Source organism: Trachemys scripta, chromosome 16 (assembly GCF_013100865.1).
Source record: "Trachemys scripta elegans isolate TJP31775 chromosome 16, CAS_Tse_1.0, whole genome shotgun sequence".
Taxonomy (NCBI): Eukaryota; Metazoa; Chordata; order Testudines; family Emydidae; genus Trachemys; species Trachemys scripta.
The window spans coordinates 25,188,514-25,215,106 of NC_048313.1; the positions used below are offsets into that span (position 1 = coordinate 25,188,514).

Consider the following 26,593-nt stretch of genomic DNA (forward strand, 5'->3'; position numbering starts at 1 on the left):
TTTCCCATAACTGCTCCCTGTCTCTCACCAGCCTGGGGGAAAACACCCCCTTCTCTGTCAGTTGGGTCATTTTTATTCTGGAAGACTGCCACCTGGTAATTTCCTGGTCCAATCTCCTCTGTTATCACAGGTATTGGGGCTGCATCTTGATTTACAGAGACACAGTTACTTTCCAAAAGCTTATCAGAAATAACATCCTGAAAAACTGGGACCTGGATTGGGGTACCCTTCGCCACCCCTTTCTCTGTCCCTGAGGAGTCAGCTGTGTGACTGCTCCCCTCCAGGAGGTCAGTTACACAGTTCCTTCTCAAAACCTGGGTCACAGGCTGAGTGCCTGGGTGCACAGATGCTGACCCAGCCATTCTCCTAGTATCCTGGGCATTCTGCCCTGAGTGACTGGTGAGGAGACATTCCTGTACCCCCACTATTCCTTCCCCAGTTCCCTCCTCTGGGCCTCCTCCTAAGACACATTCCACTGTGGGTCAGCAGGGATTGTACCTAAAATCTTCTGCACTAAAAGCATGAGCCTTGTACCCCTTTAGCTAAGAGATGTGGAGCATAAGGACTGTCTGATTCCCTGTTTCCCTGTGAGGGCACCCAGCACACTGCAGGGGTTAGGGAAGATAATAAATAATAAAGGGCCCATCCCCTTAGTGGGATCAGTTACTGACTCCAGTGAGGTGAACTTGGCTCAAAGACTCTGTTTCCAGAGACAAAGGGACTAAAGAGGAAGATACTGTGACTGAGTGTGTGTCAGTTCTGCTTTTGGTCTTGTTTCTGGTTAATAAGGAAGCTGCCAGGGTCATAATCCCAGAGCTTGTCTTCTGAGCAGCCATGGGACGCCGAGGCTTCGCATTTCCTCCAGGTAAGTAGAACCCAGTTAGTGATGACAGAGCCATGATGTAGGGGAGAGTGTGGCAGGCAAGCCGCTCTCCTCGGAATAGCTGGGAGTAGCCAGCTGGCAACTTATTGGAGATGCCAGGGAGGGGAAGCTAGAAGGGTTCTGTCCTCAGGTACTTCGGAGGTTCCCTGGCCTGTCAGGATACATCTACACAGCCTGTGGCAGGGACCCTTGACAGACTCGGGTTTGTGCTGCCATGATAAAAATAGGTGTGCAGACAGCACTGTTAAGTTGTGGTTTGGACCAGCTGAGGCCCATCCCCCTCCCTAGCCTGACCTCCCGTCCAAGCCACAACTTAGAAGCTCTGTGTACACAGCTACTTTTAGCACAGTCGCACGAGCCCGAGTCTGTCGAGCTGGTTCTGAGCCTTGCTGCTGCAGGCTGCTGTGCGGTGTAGATGTACATTCTGTGACCAGTTGGGCTTCACAGGTGGTCAGTGTTGGAGAATAACAGAGTTTTTACTCTTTTGGTTGGGTACAGCAAAGTTAGATACTTTATTTTTTTAAGCCATTGTGGAAAGGGAGAGAGTGCACTAGGACACAGGGTCACCTCCTCCTAGGCAGGTCTTTTAACAGGTAAACAATTACAGCAAGCATTTATACATTTTGTTACAGACAATAATAAGCAACAGCTGCATTTTGTTTATACATAAGTCATTCAGATATATATATATATATATATTTACTTATTTAGACTTTGGTCTACCACGTTGGCTACACATTATTTACACAAGGTCGCAACAACTTCTTACAGTTTTTTCCCACTCGCCTTACACAATTCTTGTTTTTACAAATCTTGCGTTATTAGGGTTACAGTTAGCCTAACTCTTGCTAAAAAAGACTGATGGCATTTGAAATTCCCTTTTCATTTTTGTCAGGCCTTGCTCTGCTTCCACAACCCCGCGTTTTGTATTACTAGTAATACAAATAAAAATTTGAAAATGTTTGTTGTAAGTTTTGGAATTTAGATTCTACTTTAGATGCTTTAACCTTAGGAGTTTTGATTGGATGTAATGACAATAGATGATTAGCATGAACATGAAAGGTATTACTATTATTATGTTTTTTTACAATAACAATAACATAATTTTAAGCTAACTAATAACACAAGCAATAACATTTTCATAATGATAATATGATGGGGTTGTTGTACAGTTTTAGTTATAAAGCACAATACATAATACCTAGTGCATAAAATAGACACTTTATAAGCTGTATGAAAGGCATTCTTTTCAACTTGAGATATATTTTGAAGCATGTGAATTTGCCCTTGTCCTTTAGAGATTTTTTGAACCTTTGGTAACAATGAAAGCAAATTTTGAAATCGATTAGGCATTAAGCTAGTCCAATTAAAGGGTATTTGGAACCTAAGGGCTACTTGCAAAATTCTATTTGCAGGCCAGGAAATAATATGATTGCCTGCAGTGGTGCTGAGATTAAAATATATGTATTGCAAGGTGGTGGCTTTAACATACACACAGCTATTATTAGCTTGAAAACGTAAGTGTCCTGTCAGGGTAGTTTTTTGTCCTTTACCTTTTTAGCAAATGCAGCCATGAACAGTGACAACTTGTTTTGGCTTTAGTTTACGGATACACTGAAGATGTGGAGGTTCTAATGGCCAAAATGTCTATTGACTTTCTAACCCCATTTAAATGTCAGGTGTAATTCCAGGAGCACTAACTAAAACTCGATTGGGCATACCAGGTAGTCTAATTTCCGAGATGTCTTGGTGAATTACCCAATTCCACATGCATTTTTTTCATGGACCCGGCAGGATTCGGTATGTGGGAGCCCACACCCGCCCAACTGGTCCATATGCGTGGAAGGAGCACTGAGAACGTCCGCACTTCCACCCAGAAAGTCTCCAAGTATGTCTTTATGGCCACAGATCAGATGGTACTCCTGATGTGTCTGTAAGGGCAGTGGGCCAAGCCTGATGCTCTAGATCATTCCAAATGGCCATTAGCTGGTCATTCCGGAAATCCTGAATTTTTGAACATGCTAGATCCCACTGCAATGCCTTCCCAGCCTCAGTGATATTCACTACCATCTCTGTCAGCAACTTCTAGGTCATAGAACCAAGGGCGGAAATAACATGTAACTCACCAACTTTAGCCTGTACGTGGGATAGCTGTGCCCCAGAATTCAGGCCAGTGGTCTTCTTTAGTTGCCCCAATTTTTCATTATGTTTTTGGTTTTTAAAAACATTTTAAACTGCTGCTGCACTATTGGCCCCATCCCATAGAGATCTGGTTATGTTTTTTTTTTTTTTAGAAGAAATAACCTCTGTTGTGCTAATTTAATGGCAGTCCCCCATGAACAATTTGGGTATGTAGAGGTGATCTGGAAACTGTATAAAGGCAATGAAAATTTAACAGTCCCTAATGTAGTGTTAATTACAGTCCATCGATATTTTAATACATTTTTTTTTGGTGTAGTACTATACCACATTTCTTGGTTATGTACTTCAGGGAGGCATTAATACTAACGGCATAAGAGGGGGTGTATAGCAATAAGGAACAGGTAACATTATTATTCACTGGAATAATTTCTATGCAGGTAAAATTTCCAGTGGCAGAACAAACTCTTTGGGTATTCGTTTGATTGTTTACTAATTGGGTGACCAAATAACACAGTGCAAATTCCAGGAACAGCCATCATATCCGCTTCGCTATAGAACCCATTCATTGCAATTACAGATTCTTGGGATTTATTTGTAGTGATATTATATACTTTTATTTTTACTGATTTATTTGTTTTTTATTTAATTGTTTGCTTATATGAAATATTCTGAACCTTAAAAATATTTTTTTAAACAAAATTTAAATAAATCACTAAAGTGTGAAGGCCTTGGCCATTGGTTTTATTAAATATATGGCATTGTCTGTATTTGGATGTGTTACGGGGTAATAGTGTAATGGAGAAGATGGCAGGGGCAGTGGCAACAAGGTGCCTTCGGTACTTGTCATTCAAAATCCAGTTAGGGAGGGCAATACATGCTGAAGGACATATTCAAAACACAGGGCACAGCCTGTAGAATAAACCCCAAAATCCAATCAATACCACATTCCCAAGCATGGGTCCCACAAATTTTTTCCTGCCAGTGTATAATTCTTTGTTTCTTCACCAGGGTCAGTTCTTAATGTTTTTTGTAGTTAGGAATCCCTGGACTTTGGTGGTTTCAATGGAGCGAGTGTTTCTTCTTTTTTTTTTTTTTTTTGAACCAGTCGTGGTTCAGCATTATACAGGGGAAAGGTTACTAGCACATCACCCTGTAATGGTTTTGCTTTTTTTAGAAAAATCCAAAGGCACAGTAGGTCTGCCAGTGGACAAAGGGGTGGTTACTAGCACTTCTTTTTTCCCCTGCTGTCCAGAAGGCAAAACGGAGCTAGAAGGAGGAATAGGCTGATCATCAGTCGGAGAGTCCTCCCGAGGTGGAGGGGTCTTTTTACAGTGAGAAGCAAGGGTCCAGGCAGGCAGTCCTTGGCACTTCACAGCGGTGTTGGCGGTTAACAGGACTTGGAAAGGGACTTTCCAGCATGGAGCCAAAGCAGTCTTTCGTTGATGGACTTTATGTAGACTCAGTCTTTTGGTTTCAATGAATGGCAGGGCTGCTAGGGTCTTTGGGTAGCACTTTTTTACCTGTGAGAAAAGAAACCTAACACATTTCATTAATGCCTGGCAGTGTTTTGCAGATTTTAGAGTTGCTTGGGCTCATTCAAGCCCCCCCTTTTCTTGGTTGTAAGCCAAGTCTTAGCTGTAAGCAGTGTCTTTGAATGGGGCCAGCATCTTATCTTTGGACTGAGCTTGCTAGCTATTTTTTTTTAGTTAACTTTTTTTTTTGTTTTGGCTTTTTTTAATTTACGAAGGAAAGTTTTATTTTTTACGTATATACTTTTTAAAAAATAATGAACACATACATATTGCCATTATACAGTACATTAGTTTTATTATTTAGTGTATGCTATATACACCTTTTTAGTAAAATAACTTATATACAGAGCTTTGGAGCAACAAACCAGGACAAGCATGCCCACTTTTGAGGAGTCCACTCGGTACAACCTTTGGTGTCCAACCTTTCCTTTTTCTCCAGCCCTCTGGCTAGAAATTTGAGGTAACCAGAAGGAGCCCATGTGCAATATGGGGAGTGAGTTAACCTTTCATGTCCTTGCTTCCAAGCAAATGTATTAGACTTTGGTATATCACATTTTCCTGATTTAACCAAACACTTTGTATTTCAAGTTGAATAGAACAAATATTTGCATTTTGATTTAACCCTTCTATTTAATTTTGAACTAGACTGTCTTATGAAAATATTAAACACAACAATTCTGGCCACAAGACAAACACCACAAGACAGGACACAGAACACAGAAATAATTCCCATTGTGCCCGTAAATGCATGGTATGTTGACTGTTGTTCAGCTGGCATCAGTTTTCTCTGATTATTTGAAAGACAAAAGAACAGAGGTCTACCCCTTCTGGGCAGTCAGTCATTGCTTAAAATATTTTTTTTTATATACAAATACTTTTGTTGGTTTAGGAAAAACAGAGGAATTACCCCATATTTCCTTGTATTTGTTTCATAGGCAGCCCAGGTTTCAGTGGCTTCTACCTTATCAGTTAGATAATTAGCATTAGTACAGATGCTTCTGGATTCAAAGCTATTCACAGCTTAAAGATTCTTACTTAAAAAGGGACACAATTAACTTTCCCAGACTTTTGATTGCCTTTTACTTCTAACTCCTGCTTTTAAACACATAGTGATTTGAAAGAAAACACTACTTATAGTGCCCCTTAGAGCCCAATAGGATTTTAATTAAATAGCATGGTAAGTTTGCATTTAATTAGATTAGATGCATGTGCAGTGTATATTTTTTTTACCCCTGCTAAAATATACACTGCACATGGTCTGGGGAAAATGCACATTTCCTTCATAATTCTACTTTTACAACACCAGTTACATTAATTTTTACACAAGGTGTAACTGTTTCTTTTATGCTTACAAAATTTTTATGCACCGCTAGTAAAGTGACAGCTTGACCACACAGACCCAGGGGCACTGTCCACCTCTCTTTTTACCAGATCTTTTATTTACTATTTTGTTATTCAAAAACAAATTCAAATCTTTTATTTTTTTGGCTTTGACTACTGCTGCAGCCACAACCTTTGGTCTTTATTTAAAACATTTTAAATAAAGACCAAAGGTTGTGGCTGCAGCAGGGTAGTCAAAGCCAAAAAAATAAAAGATTTGAATTTGTTTTTGAATAACAAAATTTGTATGCACCCCTAGTAAAGGGAAGAGACCAGGAAGGGTGGGGGCTAGTTGAGAAGCCCACCCTCCTAGCTAAATTAGTAGTGAAAAAAGCCGGTGCCCATGGAAGGGATGGTTCAGCGAGAAAAGCAGGATCAGGCCCAAGCAGGCAGGCAACAGATAGAGAGATTGGAAAACAGGTTAAAAACTTTAAGGGCATAGTTAAAAAAAAAAAGTAAGTAATTATAAGCATGGGGATTTAAAATCCCCAAGACAATAATTAAAATGGTAAAATCTAAGTTGATTAAATGTCGTTTTAAAAAACAAGCAAGTAATTAAAAAAAAAAAGTTAACTCTGGAGTTGCTAAAAAAATCAAGCAGTGAAACTTGGTAAAAATGTCTGTAAGTAATCCAGGCAAAAGGTTATTTAAGTGAAATTATTCGACTATGAATAAGTTAGTCGAATTTGCTGAAGCACACTCCTGCTGTGTACAATCTGTATTTTTTACCCCTGCTAAAATATACACTGCACATTTTCTGGGGAAATTGCACATTTCCTTCATAATTCAACTTTTACAACACTAGTTACATTAATTTTTACACAAGGTGTAAATGTTTCTTTTGTGCTTACAAAATTTTTATGCACCCCTAGTAAAGTAACAGCTTGACCACACATCCTCTCTTTTTACCAGATCTTTTATTTACTATTTTGTTATTCAAGAACAAATTCAAATCTTTTTTTTTTTTGGCTTTGACTACCCTGCTGCAGCCACAACCTTTGATCTTTATTTAAAACATTTTACATTTTGTAAAGCATTAAGTCACCTTAAGGATTAAATGCTAAATACCATATTAAACAACACTATTTTTTTGTGTCTGGCAAAAGTATTCTCGGTTTTGCAACTTTAAAAAATACCAATTCATTTTAAACTTATAAAATACAGATTGTACACAGCAGGAGTGTTCTTCAGTAAATTCGACTAACTTATTCATAGTCGAATAATTTCACTTAAATAACCTTTTGCCTGGATTACTTACAGACATTTTTACCAAGTTTCACTGCTTGATTTTTTTTAGCAACTACAGAGTTAACTTTTTACTTTTTTTAAAAAAAATTACTTGCTTGTTTTTTAAAACGACATTTAATCAACTTAGATTTTACCATTTTAATTATTGTCTTGGGGATTTAAGTTTTTAACCTGTTTTCCAATCTTTCTATTTGTTGCCTGCCCGCTTGGGCCCGATTCTGCTTTTCTCGCTGAACCATCCCTTCCATGGGCACCGGCTTGTTCCACTACCAATTTAGCTAGGAGGGTGGGTTTCTTAACTAGCCCCCACCCTTCCTGGTCTCTTCCCTTAAACATTTTTACTCACAAGGCTATCCAAGTTCTTCTTTGTGAAGCTTGCTATCTGGGCAAAACGCATGGCTCATTGGCATTTAACTATTTAATTGTTTTTGTGGCACACACACTGCTGTTAGGGCATATGCTGAGCACAAATGGTTACATTTTGACAAGTTCCTGAAGGACTGGAACTTGCTTAGCCAGTGTTTTTTTTTTGCTTGAAAGTCCTGTCTTAAGGCTTGCAACTTCCCCTGGGCGTAGGTTTGAGTTGCTGCCTGGTTTATGATTTATGCTTTTAATTGCTTAATTTTAGTTATTAAGTACATAACTTTGCTTTTTTTTAATTTTTTTATTGCCCAGTCCTGCTATGACTGGGGTAGATTTATTTGATACCCTTTCTGGTTAACCGGGGTGGAGAAAAGAATGCTAAACCCCTTTTTGCTTCTTAGACTTATTGCGGCTGAGAGTAGGCATATTTTTAATTATGCAGTTTTTAACATATAACACCAACAATACCAAGCAAGCAGACTAGGGACCAAATGGCAGCAGTTCTGCAGAAAAGGACCTAGGGGTTACAGTGTATGAGAAGCTGATATGAGTCAACAGTGTGCTCTTGTTGCCAAGAAGGCTAATGGCATTTTGGGCTGTATAAGTAGGGGCATTGCCAGCAGATAGAGGGATGTGATTGTTCCCCTCTATTCGAGATTGGTGAGGCCTCATCTGGAGTACTGTGTCCAGTTTTGGGACCCACAATACAAGAAGGATGTGGAAAATTGGAAAGAATTCAGCGGAGGGAAACAAAAATGATTAGGGGGCTGGAGCACATGACTTACGAGGAGAGGCTGAGGGAACTGGGATTGTTTAGTCTGCAGAAGAGAAGAATGAGGGGGGATTTGATAGCAGCCTTCAACTACCTGAAAGAGAGTTCCAAAGAGGATGGATCTAGACTGTTCTCAGTGGTACCTGATGACAGAACAAGGTGTAATGGTCTCAAGTTGCAGTTGGGGAGGTTAAGGTTGGATATTAGGAAAAACTTTTTCACTAGGAGGGTGGTGAAGCACTGGAATGGGTTACCTAGGGAGGTGGTGGAATCTCCTTTCTTAGAGGTTTTTAAGGTCAGGCTTGACAAAGCCCTGGCTGGGATGATTTAGTTGGGAATTGGTCCTGCTTTGAGACGGGGGTTGGACTAGATGACCTCCTGAGGTCCCCTCCAACCCTGATAATCTATGATTCTATGATTCTATGAAAGCAAACATAAAATAACAAGGGCAAAATAAATAGATGGTGTGCATTATGACTGAATTTTAAAGCTTTATTAATAAAATAATAAACCAATAACAGAGAGTGTTGGAAATGCTCCCACATCACTCAGGAAAAAAAAAACATTAATGCCCCAAGCTTTAAGCCACTTTTATACTTACATACATATGTCCAGACTGGCCACGTCTGTGTATACCGTCCAGAGAAGGCGCTGTGCAATTTTCAACTTGCTTCCGCTCTTGAGAGGGCTGTTTTTTTACTCCCTGGGGTTTTTTGTGGTGTTTTTTTAGAGATTCCAGTCCAGGCCGGCTGCCTGTGGCTTCTTCAGCGTTTCTAAACCACGCCGGCTCCAGGGTCGCAAAGGCAGACTGTTGGATTTCACTGGACAGTTAAGCTTTGCAAATGTAATCTCAGTCCTGTAACTTGTATTGCCTTTGGTTTGCCTTTGTTTATATATTTTTTTACAGCCAGCTGGGGCCGAAAGCAGTTTTTCTTTATACTTAGGATGGTCTGCGTTGAGTTTTAACCTTGAACGCAGAGCAACTTTTTTTTTATTTTTGGGCCAAGCTGAATTTTAATTTAACCCTTCTGGTCCTAGAACCTGCAGGTATTTAGACAATTAATGTACGTACATAAAATAAGCTGGGATATCCTTAGGGGGTAAGAGAAAATGCTTAGACTGTCCCCCACCCATTTTCCAATCACACACACACAGGGAGAATGCCCTGTTCGTGCTAGCGGCACAAAAACTAAGGATCTCTCCCTACAGGGTACTCACACAAAAAAGGCTAACAAACATGGCCACGACGCTCCTACACCTCTTTTCAGCAAAGAGCGTCAGCTAGTCTCAGAGAGACGGCGCTACTCACTCTCTTTGCATTCAGCAAGATAATTAAACTGTCAATAGCTCACACACAAAAAAAGGGGGGGAAAAATGGGTACCCACACTCCTAGACCCAGGCAGCTTCCTCGCCGGACAATGCCAGGCCTAGTCAGCCACCGTGGGTCGGATCTTTTAAAAATTCTCTAGTTACCGGGCTTGCGTTAGAGTAGTTCTGGTTACGAGCCAAACGACTTCGCAGAATACTCTGGGCGACTTCCGGTAACTTTCATTCACACTGGTAAACACACAAACACCACACACACATCCCCCCCCCAAGGCCTCTATTTCTAAATACCACAATGCATTTGTACCTTATGTCCGGACTCAATACACTATGAGGCGGTAACAACCCCTCTTGAGGTGGTAAAAGCCCCTCAGCGCCGGTGCATACCTAATGCATTTCCCTTATGCATTAACCTTGTTGGGGCGGCCAAACTATAGTCACCAGTACGGCATACAACTACCTTATTAAAGGCAGCAAATCAGTTCCCCAGTACCGCTCGGCATCTAATCTTGCTGTATTTAACCAAAAGAGTGAGAACTTTGTTATTCTTCTACAATTTGGAGGCTTGTCTGGAATAGCAACGCCTGCTAAAACAATAGCAACTGCTGCGGACCGTTCCCCTTCGAACCCTATGGTGCCAAAATAGAGGTAGGAGACCTTTTAAAATCTCTATTGGGGTGTCGGAGAAGGACTGTCCATTGGGCCGTTTATTTCTTTTGGGCTTATACCATTTAAACTTATTAACTGTATAGCAAGATTAGATGCAGAGCAGTACTGGGGAACTGTTTTGCCGCCCCCAATAAGGTAGTTTGGCCGCCCCCAATAAGGTTAATGCATACAACTACCTTATTGGGGGAGGGGTAAAAAAAATACACTGCACATGTTCTGGGGAAAATGCAAATTTCCTTCATAATTAAACTTTTACAACACTAGTTACATTAATTTTTACACAAGGTGTAACTGTTTCTTTTGTGCTTACAAAATTTTTATGCACCCCTAGTAAAGTAACAGCTTAAACACACAGACCCAAGGGCACTGTCCTCCTCTCTTTTTACCAGATCTTTTATTTACTATTTTGTTATTCAAAAACAAATTCAAATCTTTTATTTTTTTGGCTTTGACTACCCTGCTGCAGCCACAACCGTTAAAGACCAAAGGTTGTGGCTGCAGCAGGGTAGTCAAAGCCAAAAAAATAAAAGATTTGAATTTGTTTTTGAATAACAAAATTTGTATGCACCCCTAGTAAAGGGAAGAGACCAGGAAGGCTGGGGGCTAGTTAAGAAGCCCACCCTCCTAGCTAAATTGGTAGTGGGAGAACAAAGGGGAAAGGTGACAGGTGGCTGGGTTTAGAGCTGAGCTTTCAGAGACACAGGAAACACACCTGGAACTAAAGGAACAGAGATGGTGAGAGAGAGCCAAGATGGTTTGTTTCCATAGCAGCCTGGCTCATAGGAGCCCTGGCATTGGTCAGCATGGACCATGTCTTAACCTGGCCCAGAGAGGAGTCAAAGACAATGCAGGGATTGGGAGTGTCAAACTGCCCTGCAGGGACTCCAGGGCACAAGTCCCAATCTCGGGGCAGACTGGTAGGAAACGGGGCACAAACCCCAGATTGGTTCTGAGTTCTATACTTCGATTTCAGCAACCAGTATAAGTGTGACCTCCTCAGGCACTAGAACCACCTCAACATGGAGTCACCGACAGTCCCCTTAGGCACTCTGATCTACCTTGCTACCCAGGGGAGCCTCCCTTTGTGACAGATGGTCCCTTACACCAAGAGTCACAGCAGTATGCAGGTTACTGCCAGTCCCAAAGGACCCCAGGCCAATTGTGCCCTAGTCTCTCACCAAAGAAAGAGCATGTAGCCAATCCTGTAATAAACTAAGTAAAGATTTATTAACTGGGGAAAAGAAATGAGAGCTTTTTAAGGTTTTTGAGGTTTTTAAGGCCCGGATTGACAAAGCCCTGGCTGGGATGATTTAGTTGGGGATTGGTCCCGCTTTGAGCAGGGGGTTGGACTAGATGACCTCCTGAGGTCTCTTCCAACCCTGATATTCTATGATTCTATGCCTCTCTCTATGCTAAAGTAAGGACTGTCAGATTCTGTAGGCCAAGTGGCTAATACATTCTTACCTGGTTTTGAAAAGGCTGCCTGGCAATACTTGAAATATTCACTGAGAGCATTGTTCCCTGAAGGAGTAAAGAAGGAACCTCCCACTGGAGTCTGACTCTGCTGGACCTACTACAGGGAGCCATGGAAAATGACGGGGATTGCTGGCACCCAAAGGCCTAGTTTTGGAGGCCACGGGTCTGCCCCTGTGGAACCGTGTAGTTCCTTGGGGCCCAGCACACTACAGGGATCTCGCCAAAGGGACTGATTACCGGCTGCAGCATAGACCAGACCCTGTGAATCCATCACACCCTGCCCCAGGGCATTGAGAAGCCACTCAGACTCCAGTCTCCCAGCTGCCTTATACAGAGCGTCATAGGATGAGACTAGAATGGAAAAATCCAGTGCCTAGCTTCCATTCTCCCCACATCAATGAGGTCCAATGCCCTGATCCTAATTCTGATCTCCTAAGTCCCAGGATAAATCCAGGGTAACTCCAATAAAAGTAAACCAATGGAGTTATTCCAAATTTACACCAATGTTACTGAGATTAGGGTCAGACTCATACCATGCTGCTTAAAATCCTTTATTTAGTAATGTCTCCCTGTGTTGTTTATTGCCATATCTTAGATTTTAAACAAGTTTTGTTCATCTTCTCTCAAGTGTTTTTCCTCCTTGGACTGTTCTGGTTTCTACCACCAGCAAGTGCCCAGAGGACAAACACAACTGGTAAGTTCTCAGGTTAGTGAAACATAATGCCTTGTGTAAAGTTTTTGTGGCCATAATAAGTAAGTCGCATATAGAGTGTCTGCAATGAAACTGGTATTAGCTTGGCACCTCTCAGCAGCATTATCTGGACTCTAATGTGCGGCTTCATTGCATCTGGGTCATTAGGAGTAGTAGAATGCCCAAAGGGGTGGGTACATCTCAGGTTCTAAACAGGCCCTGAAGGGAAAACCCAGAATTTCGAGAACAGGAAAGATTGGGTGTCAGGGATAATTCCTCCTTCTCTGTGTTCATTTATTCATTCACTCCCTCTTTGTCCCTCTGTCATTCCTTAGGGTATTCCAGTTTGTCTGTTCATACTCTGTCCCCTGGTGGACAAGAACTTCTTTCTGCAGCTATGTCCCACTGAGAGGTCTTTTAATAGTGTCACTAGGCCATACTGAAAAGCCAGCTGGAGACTTCATATACTGGACTGCAGTACCTGGAGGTCTGTCAGAAAGGAGCAAGGGAGAATGAAGTAACTCTGGGCCTCTCCTTTTGGCAGCTTCCCCTTTAAGAATCTGTTAGCATTACAGGATTGCAAATGAAAATTGAGTTCATGATTAATTTCATGTGGAAACTAGAAGCACTGGAAAATCCTACAAATGGAGCTAAATTCTGAGAGGCATTGAGGACCGGCAGCCAGGGCTGGCCCTAGACCAAATGGCACACCCCCCAGCCTCCATTTGTTAAACTTTTAAATACCTTATTTTTTATTGCATATATAGCTCATTTCATGACATTGATGTGTGATTTGTATGCATGAGTTATCCCTGTCTCATAAGACTAACTGGAGATATTAGGGTTGCCAGGTGTCCGGTTTTCGACCGGAATGCCCGGTCGAAAAGGGCCAATGGCGGCTCTGGACAGCACCGCTGACCAGGCCATGAAAAGTCCAGTTGGCAGTGCAGTGGGGCTAAGGCAGGCCCTGCCAGCCCTCGCTCTCTGAAGCTCTCTGGAAGCAGCCGGCATGTTCGGCCCCTAGGCGCAGCGGTGATCAGTGAAGCTCTGAGTGCTGCCGCCGCTCCCAGCACCAGCTCCGCAGCTCCCATTGTCCGGGAACTGTGGTTGATGGGAGCTGTGGGGACGGCAGCTGTGGGCAGGGGCACTGCGCAGAGTCAGCTGGCTGCACCTCCGCCTAGGGGCCGAACATGCTGGCCACTTCCGGGAGCAGCGTGGAGCCAGGGCAGGCAGGGAGCCTGCCTTAGCCCCACTGCACCACCGACCGGGAGGTGCCTGAGGTAAGCGCTGCCTGGCCGGAGCCCCCACCCTCAACCCCCTGCCCCAAGATGTAACCCCCTCCTGCAGTCCAAACTCCCTCCCCCAGCCGGCATCCCCTTCTGCACCCCAATACCCTGCCCCAGCCCTGAGCCTTCTCCTGCACTCTAAATCCTTTGGTCTTGGCCCGGAGCCCCCTCCTGTATCCCAAAACCCTCATCCCCACCCCTACCCCAGAGCCCGCACCCCCAGCCGGAGCCCTCACCCCCTCCTGTACCCCAATCCCTTGCCTCAGCCCAGTGAAAGTGAGTGAGGATGAGGGAGAGCGAGGCACTGTAGTAAGTGGGGGTGGAGAGCTGGAGAAGGGGCGGGGCCAGTGTGTTAGTTTTGTGCAATTGGAAAGTTGCCAACCGTAGGTGATCCCCTGCTCCGTGTATAGTCGTGAGGGCGTGGCTGACAGCATTCTAGGAGGCTGGAGGGAAATATAGTTCTCAGAAAATCTGGAAGGTTCCATGAGATCCTATAAAGGTTCACAACATTCTAGAGGCTAGTGAAAAATGGATCGACATATGGAATACCTGAAACATTTTACTTCAAACATTCTGGTTTCCCTTTTGTCTCTAACAACAAAAACAGCACCCTGAGCCCACGGCCCCACAAACCTGGCACCCAGGTGGTTATCAGCAAATCAGCAAAGGTCTGTTGTAGTCAGTGGTGCTACACTGATTTACACGAGCTGAGGATCTGGCCCTATATAACTAAAAGGGAAATGAAGGAAACTCATTAAATAAAAGTTTTATTTAACTTTTTAAATTGTAATTTTATTGATCTGTTTCTTATGTGTGTTTAATAAAAGGTTCTCTCTCTCTTTCTCTGTATATATATATATATTTAATGGTGGTGGTTGCAACAGGAGAAGGTGCCAGTGATAACTTGATACAAGACCCCAAACCACACTTATGTGTTTAATGTTGTAACAGTACAAAAGGGTTTTATTATCACCTCAGCCCAATAGGCCCAAGGCACCTGCCCTTATCAACACAACAGACTAAAGTTCTCTTCCCAGCATTGATTTTAATGGTTAGAGCACAAGAGACTGAGAGTCAGGAAACCTGAGTTTTATTTTTAGTTCTACTGCTGATTTGTGGGGTTACTTTGAGCAAGCTCCTAACCCTCTCTGTCCCTTAGTTTCCCTCTCAGTGCAGTGGGGACAGTAATATTGACCCATTTCCTGGTGGGACTGAGAATTATTTAATGTCTGTCTGTAAAGTGTTTTGAGCTTAGACAGCAGGAAGTGCTAGGGAAGGGCAAACAATTATTCTTAGAGCTGAGTCCAAATCATTAAGTGTGCATCTGGATCTGAAATTTTTCTGTGTTTCCATGAGGGTTTGAATCCAGGATTCAGGTTCTGAACTATTATAAAGACCAGGGACAATCATGGAGTTCAGATCCAGATTGGAACATTCCCCGAAGTCATGTTTGGTTCCATGGCCTTTGTTGGGTTCTAAGTTGTCTAAGTTGTGCTTGTTCATTATTTAAAGTAATGTTTACTATTAATAAAAATATTTTAATGTAGATTAAAAGTATAATGGGAAAGATTTCTAGCTGCATTAAGGTTTTCAAACTCCTTTTCTTTTTTGCTGGGCCTTAATTTTTGGCCTGAACAAAGTTGATCCAGCCCCTTTTACTCTATCTCTCTCTCTCCACCTGAAATGTTTTATTGCTATTTTTCCTTGCAGGCACATGTCAGACTGAGACTCTAGGAAGAGAATTCATCACCTCCTACATGGACGACTGTGGGAACTCTAGTCAATTTGAAGTGCAAATTACTGGCTACTTTGCCTTCACTTCAGTGTCTGTTTCCATCTCCAATTACCAGTTTGATAAGAAGATTATGGTAAATTGGGGAGAGATGGTGCGGGTCAGCCTACCAGAGTCAGTGGGAATTAAGGGCACTACCAATTTCTCCAATGTGGTCCTAGTCAAGGCTGACAAAGATATCTCAGTAGTGTCCGTCAGCAACAAACATGTGAGCCCTGAGACCACTGTGCTGTATCCTGTCTCCAGCTTGGGAAATGAACACTACATAGTGACTCCCTCTACAGAATCCTTAGATAGTTACCCAGCGTTCTCTGTTATGACATACCAAGAGCCCAACTCCGTGGAGGTCCATGTGAAAGGCAAGTTACATTACCTAATACAGGACAACTCCACTGGCTCCAGACTGACAATTAAACTCCATGCTTTCCAAGGCATCCAGTTTCAAGGCATAGGAGATCTGTCTGGCACCAGGATTGTCTCAGAAAAGCCAGTGGCCATCTTGGTTGGCCAGAGGTGTTTTTGTAATAACACTAAATGCAACCATGTCTTTGAGCAGCTCCTACCAGTTTGCAGCTGGGGTACAAAATACATCGTTCCTCCCTTACCCAGGCAGAAAGTAGATGAAATAGTCTACATCACTGCTTCCCGGAACACAACTGTGTTGTATCAACTAGGGGAACAGGCAGAGACTGTTACTCTAGCAGAAGGCAGTGTACTCCAGCGTCCTGTCAAGCCCTGGATCCCAGTCTACATCTCTGCTAATGTGGGCATCCAGGTGGTGTTCTACAGCGTGGGTGCACCTCTCCCTAATTCCTCCCACGCCTTTCTGATGAATGTTCCAGATGTTGCCAGTTACTGCCAGATGTATTCTATAAATGCCCAGGAGGGCTTCGAGAACTTTGCCTTGATGGTGGCCAATACATCAGAGACTGGCGCCATCATCCTAGACAATCAGCCTGTAAGGAATGTGGTGTGGAACCGAGTCCCTGGCACTGAGTTCGTTTGGAGCATGCGTACGCTTGCACCTGCCATCAGATCCCATGCTGTGGAACATCCCAGCTCTCCGTTTGCACTCCTGAGTGTTAGCACTGCCGCCATGGACAGCTATGGGATTCCAGGTTCCTGCAGGAAGAGTGAGTAGCATGGGTTTTAAATCGATTTTGACCACAGTTTGTGTCCATGCTGCAAAGAAAACAGTGTCACAACCAGGGAGGCAACCATGGGCCTGGTGTAAAGTCTGTTGATTTTGATGGGGCTCCACTGAGTTACACCAGCTGAGAATTTGGCCCAGCACGGCATCCTAGGCCACCACTAGCCACAGTTACTCAGGCTGTGTCCATACTACAGCAGTGACAGCAGCACAGCTACAGCGCCGCAGCTGTGCCTCTGTAGCACTGTAGTGTAGACACTTGGTACAGCGATGGAAGGGGTTTTTCTATCACTGTAGTTAATCCACCTGCCGAGAGGTGGTATCTAGGTTGATGGAAGAATTCTTCTGTCAACCTAATGGTGTCGACACTGGGCTCAGGACGCCTTAACTAAGTCTCTCAGGGGTGTGAGCTGCACCGATCTAGTTTCAGCCCAGCTCATGCAGTTAGGCAGACAGGGACTCCCAGAGGGGGGGACAAGAGGGGAATTTGCCCCAGGCCCCGGGCCCCGCGAGCCCTGTCCTGGCGGTGGTCCAGGTCTTCAGCGGTATTTCGGCGGTGGGGGGCCCTTCAGTGCTGCCGAAGACGCGGAGCGACTGAAAGCGCCCCCCACCGCCGAAATGCCGCTGAAGATCCGGACCGCCGCTAGGTGAGTAGAAGCATCGCAGCTCCCCTGCTTTGCCCCAGGCCCCATGAATCCTTTGGGCAGCCCTGTAGGCAGATGCTCGCCAGCTGTTCTGAATTGGTTTAAGTACTGTTGCACTTTTCCTCCTACACTTGGTTGTAATGCCCTCTGGGTACCCAAGAGAATTTTGTGCCCAATTCTTACTTATGCCACTCCTGTGCTTGTGGCAGGGAATAGAAAGGGTGGAGGAAAAGGTAGCTTTAAACCACCTTTGTGCTCTATGCATTCTGGGACCATGCAGGGTTGCTGTAATTTACCCTCTGCTTCTCATGGCCCCTGAAAATCAGAAAGTAGCTGTAGCATGGTGCATTCTGACCACATCCTTGATCTGCCTTGCATATGAAGCCAAGTTCATGTAAAGGCCCTTCTACCAGTTCCACACGAGCTGTGGAGGGTCCCTCCACAGGGAACATTCTTAGGAGCCATTTACACCCAGTTTAATCACCTTTTCCAGGCCAGAGCAACATAAGGCTTTTAGTGTAACTGAGGCCTGCTCAACACCTGAAACTTCAGTCAATCATAAGCCAGCCTAAGCCTCAGCATAGGCAACATTAGGTCAACAGAAGAATTCTTCTCTTGTCCTAGCTACCAGCTCTCAGAGGTGGATTTACTACAGCAATGGAAGAACCCTTCCACCACTGTAGTCAGTGTCTACACTACAGTGGCACAGCTGCAGCTGTGCCACTTTAGCGTTTCTAGTGCAGACATACCTTGCTGAGACTCAGGCCTTTTTGAAGTACAATAGCAGGGTTAGAACAGTTCCTGGGAAGAGAAACTTCTCGACTATAGATGTAACAACTGTCATCTTGGTTATCACCAAGGATGAAACCCAGGACTTTGTAACTGTATGACCCACTACTGTTTGAGCTAAGGGATGAACTCCCATAGCTAGGAGCTGTAGCAGAACCAGACCCTCGGTGGACCAGCCCCTAGAGGACACATAACACACACTGATCAATGAGATACACAGACAAAGCTTAAGTGAGTACTAAACAGGTGATGTGTGGACACACACCAGGCTTTTAAGGCTGAATGTATTGCTGACTGATTACAGAGTCAGTTGAAAGTTGTCAGATAGACAGAGCTTAAGGGATCAATGGAGTTAAAGGGAGACAGCACCTGCTGGGTTTAGGTAGATCATCAACTTTGTATTGTGGTAGGAAGAAAATTGCCTTGTGATTTTGGTTGCCTAACCTGAGACCTTAAAGGGGCCTGATTTTCAGAGGGTGAGTGCTCAGCACTTTTGAAAGTCAGGGCCCTTTTAAGATGTCTCAAATCACGAGACACTTTTGAAAACCTTAGCCCTGCAGATGTTGACCTGATGTAATTGTCCTGCCTCTCTTTCTGTTGCTAGATGTTCCCTTTAAATCCCTGACTGAGACTCCACAGATACAAGAGCAGTTGGAGATGTGCAAAGATTTCTTTCTGAAGGTACGTGGAAGGGGTTTATTTGGGTTTTTGAGGGTTTTCACAAAGAGGACACAGAGAACTTTGAGCCTGAGAATTCTCAGCTTATCCAGGGTTTACCACTGAGTGCAGTGGGAGCAGAATCAGTCCAACACAAAGTGCTTCTGAAAACTCGACCGCAGTATCATGCTTAGGTGTGTGACGACACCCCCATCAGAGTTCTGCAGTTAAGGCACCAGCCAGAGATACAGGAAGTAAGAGTTTGGTTCCCATCTCTGCCCCAGACTCACTGTGTGACTTTGGGCCATTTGCTCAGTCTCTCTGTGCATTGGTTCCCCACATGTAGAAGGAGGATAATAATCCTTACAAAACGCCTGTGAGGAAGAGAAGGAGAAATTCATTAATATGCATGAAAGCTTCAATACTATGTGAAATATCAGCGTATCTGTGGGCTTCACCACACTTTGCCTTAACATGTCGTAATCTGTAGCATTCAGTGGGACACCCAGCCAGCCATAGGTCAAAGCAACATCACTCTGCAGAACCATTAACCTTAATTTTGGGTGGTATTTCCATGTTTTCAGAAATAACCCATTTCCTCTGATTGTTCTGCAGGGCAACAACAGTGAATTGTGCTCCTTCATGAATTCAACCTTAGTGAATTTGGAGACCATGTGTGCCCAGAATAAAACAGTATCGCTGAAGGTCAGAGGTTCTGCCCCTATGTTTGTGGGTGCTCTATGGCCAAATGCCCTGAGCACTGGAATAGCAGTCTCACTTTGGGGGGAATTGTAGCTGCTCTTCAGAAAAGGGGTGTGTGTGTGCATGCGCATGCTCTCTAGCTTAAGTGGCAGGGGATCTGGGTTCTGTCCCCACTGGTCCTAGGAAGATCCAGATTGCTTCTGGGGGCAACACAGAGAGAACCTAGATGCCTGCTGATTTGTTGCAATGTTCTCTGGCACATACACTGAAGAGACCAGGGATGAGAAGTGAATGACACAGGGTATTAGCCCTACCCTGGAATTAGCTTACTGTGCAGTCCTGAGCAAGCCTCAGTAGCCTCACTCGCTCTGTAAATCATAGAATCATAGAATATCAGGGTTGGAAGGGACCTCAGGAGGTCATCTAGTCTAACCCCCTGAGGGCTCCCTCTTTGAGAATGCTGCAGTCCCTCTGGGTGGGGAAGGTCACTATGAACCCATTTGTCCCTAAGATGGTCACTGTTCCCCTGGGAGTCTGAAGAATGTGGCTCATGAACCACTGAAATCCTCCCTCTTCTCAGGGTGTTTCCTTTCCCAATCCCAGGATTTTGCTCAACCCTTTGGTTCCTTCCTGAATGGCGTCACTCTCAGTGCTGGTGGGAATGACAGGAAGAGGGAGGTGGACTCTGCCGTGACGTTCGTTCTGCAGATTGTGGAATTGGCTGCACTGACGGCTGCTTTGAAGAATGGGAACCAGACTGTGACAACAGAGTCTATGGGTGAGAAGGATGGGAGGCATTGCCTTGTGGCGGCTGTGAGATAGGGACTTACACTCTTCTCAATGCAGAACACCACTGCAGTCTCGCTGCCCCCTCTCAGAGTTTATAACCCAGCCATGGGCGGCAGATAAACGAGCCATTGAGAGAGGCTAACCATTGAGAGAGACTAGCCCCCAGCCCCACCCTCTCTGCCCAAGGCCCTGCCCCTCCCCTTCCACCCCCTCTCTTCCACTGGAGCCCAGAAGACCCTGTCCCCCCACCGCCGCACTACCCCAGCGCGCCAGACGGGCAGTACAGCAGTAGTGCCCCCCAGCCCTGGAGCACCGGGCAGCCGGATCGTCCCCAACTCCAGCGCCGGGCAGAAAAGCAGGCAGCGTGACGCGGCATGGCCCTGGCCCCAGCACCCCCAGCCCTGGGCCTTTTGAGCACCAGCCCCAGCCTGCCTGCCTCAGTCTCTCAGCCACAGAAGAGAGGGAAGGGAATTGGAAGCAGGCAGGAGGGGACCAGGGGGCGGAGCATGGGCGGGGCCATGCCAGGCTGTTTGGGGAGGCACAGCCTTCCCCAGCCTATGCTACCCGCCACCCATAAACCCAGCCCTGGGGCTTTGCAGTAATGGCAGCTGCCTGAGAGGGTTTTAAAAGCAATGCCAATCTCCTGTCGCCACAGGCAGCTGCCATTGCGTCCTCTTTTCACTCCCTGCCCCAGCAAAACCCCTTCCTGCTGCTTCCCCTGCTAAAGTGCAGAGGTGAGGCAGCAGGGAGAAGTTGCCTTCTGCCTCTTGGCACAGTGGCATCTTCATGGGGACACACGGATGATGGATCATAGGAGGTCAGCCAGAGGGGCTCAGGGAAACACAGAGAAATGGAGGTGAACAGAAACAGCGAGGGCGGGGGGGGGGGGATTCCGAGAGAGTGGAGCTCCAAACCTGCCTTGCCCTTGCAGCAAGAGGCTTTGCCATTTCCCTCCCCAGCTATCGAGACGCTCCTCGTTGTCCCGGCTGCAGGTCCCTGTGATGAGGTCTTCAGACTGAGAGCTCTGAATGAGACAATGGACATTCACTGCGATACGGTCACCAAAGCAGCCACAGAAGGTACCATCCTGGTGCTTCCCAGGCACTCACCCCTTTAACCAGACACCAAACCCCAGCCCTAGTTCTCCCCTTCCTCTCGTCCCAGGTTGGCTTGCTTGCCTCTGTTTTCCTGACACTGGTGTGGACCTTGTTGGCTGAGCCGGTGTTTCTCAGGCCACTGAGCTCTGCAGAGCCCTTCATTCCTGGTTGTCCCGCAGCATGAAAACTGAGCAATGTGGGGGGAGGGGAGGCAGGGAGGAGAGAGAAGCTTTGATGGGATATGAATTGGTCCAGAGAATGGAAAGATCAGAGATCCGTTGGCCCGACACATGATGTTCTGATGATGAGCCCAGCTAGGCCCCAGGTTGATGTGCCTGTCTTCCTGGAATGGAACCAGGATAATATTTACCAATTTTACTCCTGTTTTCAGGCCAGTATGACCTAACTGGGACTGGTTCTTAATTCTTTATCACCAGGGAAAGCTCCTCACTAACAAGCCCTTCTGCCTCTCCTAATCAAGAAAAACTATGGCTTCAACCTCAGTGCCTTTCACGTCGGGCTGTCTACCTAGCTGGATAATGTGCAGTATGGGGGTATGATTTTTAAAGAGCACTAACGTACTGTGCATTAATTGGTCTGTAGAGACCCTACTAGTGTGCACTAAAGGTTCCCTAGTGTGCTCTAATATACGTTAGTGCACTGTAGGAATCACACTCCCATAGGGCACGCCAGATGTTTCCAACACAGAAGTGCTTCTGTGGAAGAAGAGGGAGGAGGCAACATGCTCTAGTAGTTAAAGCTCAAACTGCTAGCCAGGACTCCTGGGTTCTTTTCCCAGCTCTGCCCCAGACTCGCTGTGATCTTTGGCACCTGGCTTGCTCTTTCTTTGTCTCAGTGTCCCTGGCACTGTGATGAGGCATCATTTCATGTTTTCAGATTCTTGGGCTGTTGCTTTTATTTCTTACTTCACCCTGGACTCCATCATTGACAAGAGATTTCTCAACGAGGGAGATCTAATGGCTGATGAGAAATTGAGGAATTGTCACCTGAATTCCAGGGTGGTGAGTGGGGCTGTCGGAGATGGGAGGCTCATGAACCTCTCCAAACCTGTGAACTTCACCCTGCGCCATAGACAGGTGAGTGTAGATCCTTTTACTTTGCTTTGTGCCCGGGGCTCCAGCTGGTCACTTAAAAGCTGAGTCTCCTGAAAGGCGTCTGAGTTGTGTTGCCTTTCTGGACTGAGAAACAGTTATCTGAGAAAGAGACGGCGCTTCTTCAGTCCTGACATGGGGGCTGTTTTGGGGAGGACGTTACATAGGGTTCACATCAGGCGTGATTGGGTTATGATTCATCATGTAAAATGCTCAGGAGTAACAATTGTCTGGCTCACCCCTTAGAGCAGGAATAATTGGAAGGCATCTCCCTATAGCAGTGGTCCCCAAACTTTGGAGGGTCGCACCCCTCCAGCCCATTCACACCCCTCCCCCTGAGCCAGGGCCGGGAGCAGGGCTGAGGCTGGGGGCGGGAGTGGAGCAACAGCTAGGCTGTGGTGGGGGCCAGCAGCTAAGCCCATGGCCAGTTGCGGCTCCGCTCCCAGCCCTGTCCCTGCCCCCATCCTGGGCTGGGAATGGAGCTGCAAGGGACTGGGGCTGGGAGTGGAGCCATGCTGAATCTGGGGACGCTGCCAGACATGGGGCTGGAAGTTGGGGATGCGGCTACTGGTGGGAATAGAGCAGAGCTCAGGGTGGGGAGGGGCAGGAGGGGCTTCCATTCCGCACCCCATGGGGGCTGACCCAGGACCAGTCATGTTCTTTTGAAGGTTCCTCTGTGTCCCCCCTCCCTCCCCCCAGTTTGAGGACCTCTGCCCTATAGATAGCAGAGTTCAGGGAAACAGTCTGAGCCAGGGCCGGGAGCGGGGCCGCAGCTCGGGGGCAGTGGGAAAGGACATGGACAGGGTAAGGGGGCTGAGGCTGGGGCCGCAGCTGGGTTGGGTCTGGTGCCATGAGCAGGGCCAGAGCCATGGCTGGGGGCTGAGGCTGTGGGCGGGAGTGGAGCAGCAGCCAGGCTGCAGTGGGAGCCAGCAGCCAAGCCCATGGCCAGGTGCAGCTCTGCTCCCAGCCCCTCCCCTGCCCCCTGCCCCCAGCCTCGGCCCTGGGCCGGGAATTGAGCCGTAAGGGGCTGGGGCTGGGAGTGGAGCCATGCTGAGGTTGGGGATGGTGCCACGCATGGAGCTGGAAGTTGGGGATGTGGCTACGGGTGGGATCAGAGCAGAACTCAGGATAGGGAAGGGCTGGGTGGTGCTCCTTCTCCTGGGAATTGTCCCTCTGAAGGTCCCTCTATGTCCCCCTAGGAGGGCGCACCCCACAGCCCTATAGATAGCAGCCCCACAGCCCTATAGATAGCAGAGTTCAGGGAAACAGCTTGAGATGGTGCCTTCTTTGATGAAATAATGAACTTGCTAGCGTGCATGTGGGTATTTGTGGGCGGGTGTGTGAATGCCTTTTAATGACTCACATCGGAACTGCACAATTGTGTGTCATAGACCCTACAGTGCTCAGAGTTAAGGGAATTACCACTTTAGCTCGGGGATCAGGGCCTTGTGCTATTGCAGCTGGAGGATCTCACTTGTATTTCCACTGCCAATGGGAAGTCCCAAATGGCTGTTACGTGCAGCACAATGAGAGCCATGAAGCCCGTGGTGACTTCAGGTTTATTACTGTCTATTAGAGATGTGTGACAAAAGAAACAGTGTTCTCCCCATGATCCAGTGAGGATGATCATGGGGTGTTTTTGTTTCCAGGCAAAGAAAGAAGAGGAAGAGGCTCTCTGCGTTCACTGGAAATTCATCGCTGGGAGAGGCTTCTGGGCTGAGGATGGCTGCACCGTTCTCCACACGAACAGCACTCACACCATCTGCAGCTGTGACCATCTCTCCAGCTTTGCGCTTCTTATGGGTCACACCGAAGTGGAGGTATCTCACTGTCAGACTCAGATCAAAGGGCTGAACTCTGAGCTCCTGACCTAGGCAAAATCAGTGGGAATTTTGCCTGAATGAATGCTGAGTAGGAACCTCAGTGTATAATCTGTGGCCATACAGGATGGGTCAAGGGGGCTGGGCTGGGATTGTGATCTGAGGTGCCTAGAGTAGCCCTCACTGACAATGCCAAGGACAGGGCAGGCTGTAAAAAGGAGAGCAGATTCCTCCAAAACTGGTGATCATTTTTTCTAGAGCGTTAATCATTTGTGTTGCTCTTCTCTGGACGTTCTCCAATTTGTCCACATCTTTCCTGAAATATGGTGCCCAGAACTGGACACAATACTCCAGTTGAGGCCTAATCTGCACAGAGTAGAGTGGAAGAATTACTTCCCATGTCTTGCTTACAATACTGCTGCTAATACGTCCCAGAATGATGTTTGTTTTTTTTGCAACAGCATTACATTGTTGACTCATATTTAGCTTGTGATCCACTCAGAGCTGTCCTTAGGCAAATGCAGTTGCATACACGGCAGTGTAGCGCACCTGAAAATTTGGGGCACCCCTGGGTCCTAGTGTCCACCTTCCACCTCTTCCTTTCCCTGTTCTGACCTTTCCTGCAGGCTCCCACAGCTAGCTGCTGCAGCCTGGTGACTCTTACTCCGGAGGGGATCTAGTAACTTAAAAGTGAAAAAGTCTCCAGCCTGCCAGACCTATTAGCCCAACATTGAAACTGTTAAAGACTCATTCAAGTGGTAATGAAGCCATTTAACAGGCATTTAAAGGTATATACTGTCAGTTTCTGAGTTTACTGACAAAAACAGTTGTGCATTACTGTAATATTTACTCAGAACATGTTAGTCTACAGGACCTTAGTTTAAAATTTGCTTTAAAATATTTCATTAGAAGATTCCTGAAGATTACAAAATCACATCTCTAAAAAATCCTTGCATAGGTTTTTAAATCCACAATCTGAGTATTCATCTGTAGCCTTAAATGCTTGGATATTCAGACATATAGTTTTTTTTAAATACATCCTTCAGAAGACCACTCTTAGCTAAAATACACATTTTAATTTTAATTACTATAGTACAAAAAACTTGCTTCCCAAGTCTTCCGGTCCTTTCTGTCCATCCCTTTCTCCTGTCACACCTTCCCCCTCCCCCCGCCCCTGGTGAAGAGAGGATAACCCTTAAAGGGACAACACCCCTTTCCTTCCATATAGCTGGACAAATGTGTTTCCCTTTCTTTACTTCTGACTATTTGATGAACTAGTTTTAAGAGAACCCTCCAGCAAAATCAGTACCTTAGTAAGATATAAAATCCTTTGTTATGCCTAAAATCTTTGGAAACATATTTTTTAAAGTTGGTGAAATTTCATGTCTGTTGTCATGAAGATCACACAAAGTAAAGTAGTGTTCCCTTTTTCTAAATGCAATGAACATTGTTATGAACACATTAAACCTGTGTGACTGATTAATTGAAACTAATGTCTTTGTTTCAGTGAGTTAAATACACCTCTACCCCAATATAATGCGACCCGATCTAACACGGGTTCGCATATAGCATGGTAACCCTGGGGCTCTGGCAGTGGGACTCGGGCAGCGCTTTAAAGGACCTGGGGTTCCCCAGGACCGGCGCCCCGGGCTCTTTAAATCACTGCTGGAACCCTGCCACCACTACCCCGATATAACGGGGTTTCATCTATAACACGGTTGGGATTTTTGGCTCCTGAGGACCACGTTATATCAGGGTAGAGGTGTATGTAATAATCTGGAATGGTTACTTTATGAAGGCTTAAGAGTACATTTAAAATATAAAATCAGCTTAGAAATACTGATTAAGAAAATGTAAAACAGAGAAGAGCTGCATCCCGTATTCCATAATATTTAATGTTGTATTCAGCAGGACAGCTTACTTGCCCTTACTCCAAAGTTTTTGCAAATAAATCTCTGACAAACTTCAGGGTATATCAAAATACCTGTGACTGACATTTTTTTATTCCTAAATTTAGTGCTTTTAATTAGGTACCATCTGCATGTCTGGTCTTCACCTTCTGGTATGCAGTGGAAAACATGCTCCATTTTCTTTTGAAAAAAAAATACTCTTCTGCAATTTCTTTCTAATGTCATTAGCTTCATTTGGGTTCAGGGTTGGCTGGAAGGAGGTGAGCAGGGAGGGGGAGGGAAGAGAGGAGGGAGACAGTGGGGAGGGGCGATGCCTGGGCAGAGTGGGGGCAGGGCCTAGGGCAGAGCAGGGGTGGAGTATG

At 45.7% G+C, this 26,593-nt stretch overlaps 2 protein-coding genes across 2 annotated transcripts; both read left to right on the top strand.

Annotated features, from left to right (window-relative positions):
- Positions 1 to 520: 520 nt before the first annotated feature.
- Positions 521 to 16,702, top strand: LOC117889019 (IgGFc-binding protein-like). The gene is made up of 3 exons (XM_034792822.1): positions 521 to 865; positions 12,388 to 12,486; positions 15,480 to 16,702. The coding sequence occupies exons 1-3, from the start codon at positions 835 to 837 to the stop codon at positions 16,700 to 16,702; spliced, it is 1,353 nt and encodes a 450-aa protein (XP_034648713.1). The 5' UTR covers positions 521 to 834.
- A 2,044-nt stretch (positions 16,703 to 18,746) lies between these two features.
- On the top strand, positions 18,747 to 24,404 carry LOC117888472 (adhesion G protein-coupled receptor E3-like). Its single transcript, XM_034791909.1, has 6 exons — positions 18,747 to 18,825; positions 19,417 to 19,506; positions 20,107 to 20,281; positions 21,252 to 21,371; positions 22,287 to 22,486; positions 24,151 to 24,404. The coding sequence occupies exons 1-6, from the start codon at positions 18,802 to 18,804 to the stop codon at positions 24,373 to 24,375; spliced, it is 834 nt and encodes a 277-aa protein (XP_034647800.1). The 5' UTR covers positions 18,747 to 18,801; the 3' UTR covers positions 24,376 to 24,404.
- Positions 24,405 to 26,593: the final 2,189 nt, after the last annotated feature.

What these genes read in the sequence shown, in the direction of transcription:
- LOC117888472 (XM_034791909.1), top strand. Translation starts at nt 18,802, where the DNA reads ATGTGCAAAGATTTCTTTCTGAAG. An exon ending in ATAAAACAGTATCGCTGAAG is followed by an intron (nt 19,507 to 20,106) that starts GTCAGAGGTTCT and finishes TCCCAATCCCAG; the next exon opens with GATTTTGCTCAACCCTTTGG. An exon ending in TCACCCTGCGCCATAGACAG is followed by an intron (nt 22,487 to 24,150) that starts GTGAGTGTAGAT and finishes TTTTGTTTCCAG; the next exon opens with GCAAAGAAAGAAGAGGAAGA.
- LOC117889019 (XM_034792822.1), top strand. Translation starts at nt 835, where the DNA reads ATGGGACGCCGAGGCTTCGCATTTCCTCCAG. An exon ending in AGGCTTCGCATTTCCTCCAG is followed by an intron (nt 866 to 12,387) that starts GTAAGTAGAACC and finishes GCCATATCTTAG; the next exon opens with ATTTTAAACAAGTTTTGTTC. An exon ending in CCAGAGGACAAACACAACTG is followed by an intron (nt 12,487 to 15,479) that starts GTAAGTTCTCAG and finishes TTTTCCTTGCAG; the next exon opens with GCACATGTCAGACTGAGACT.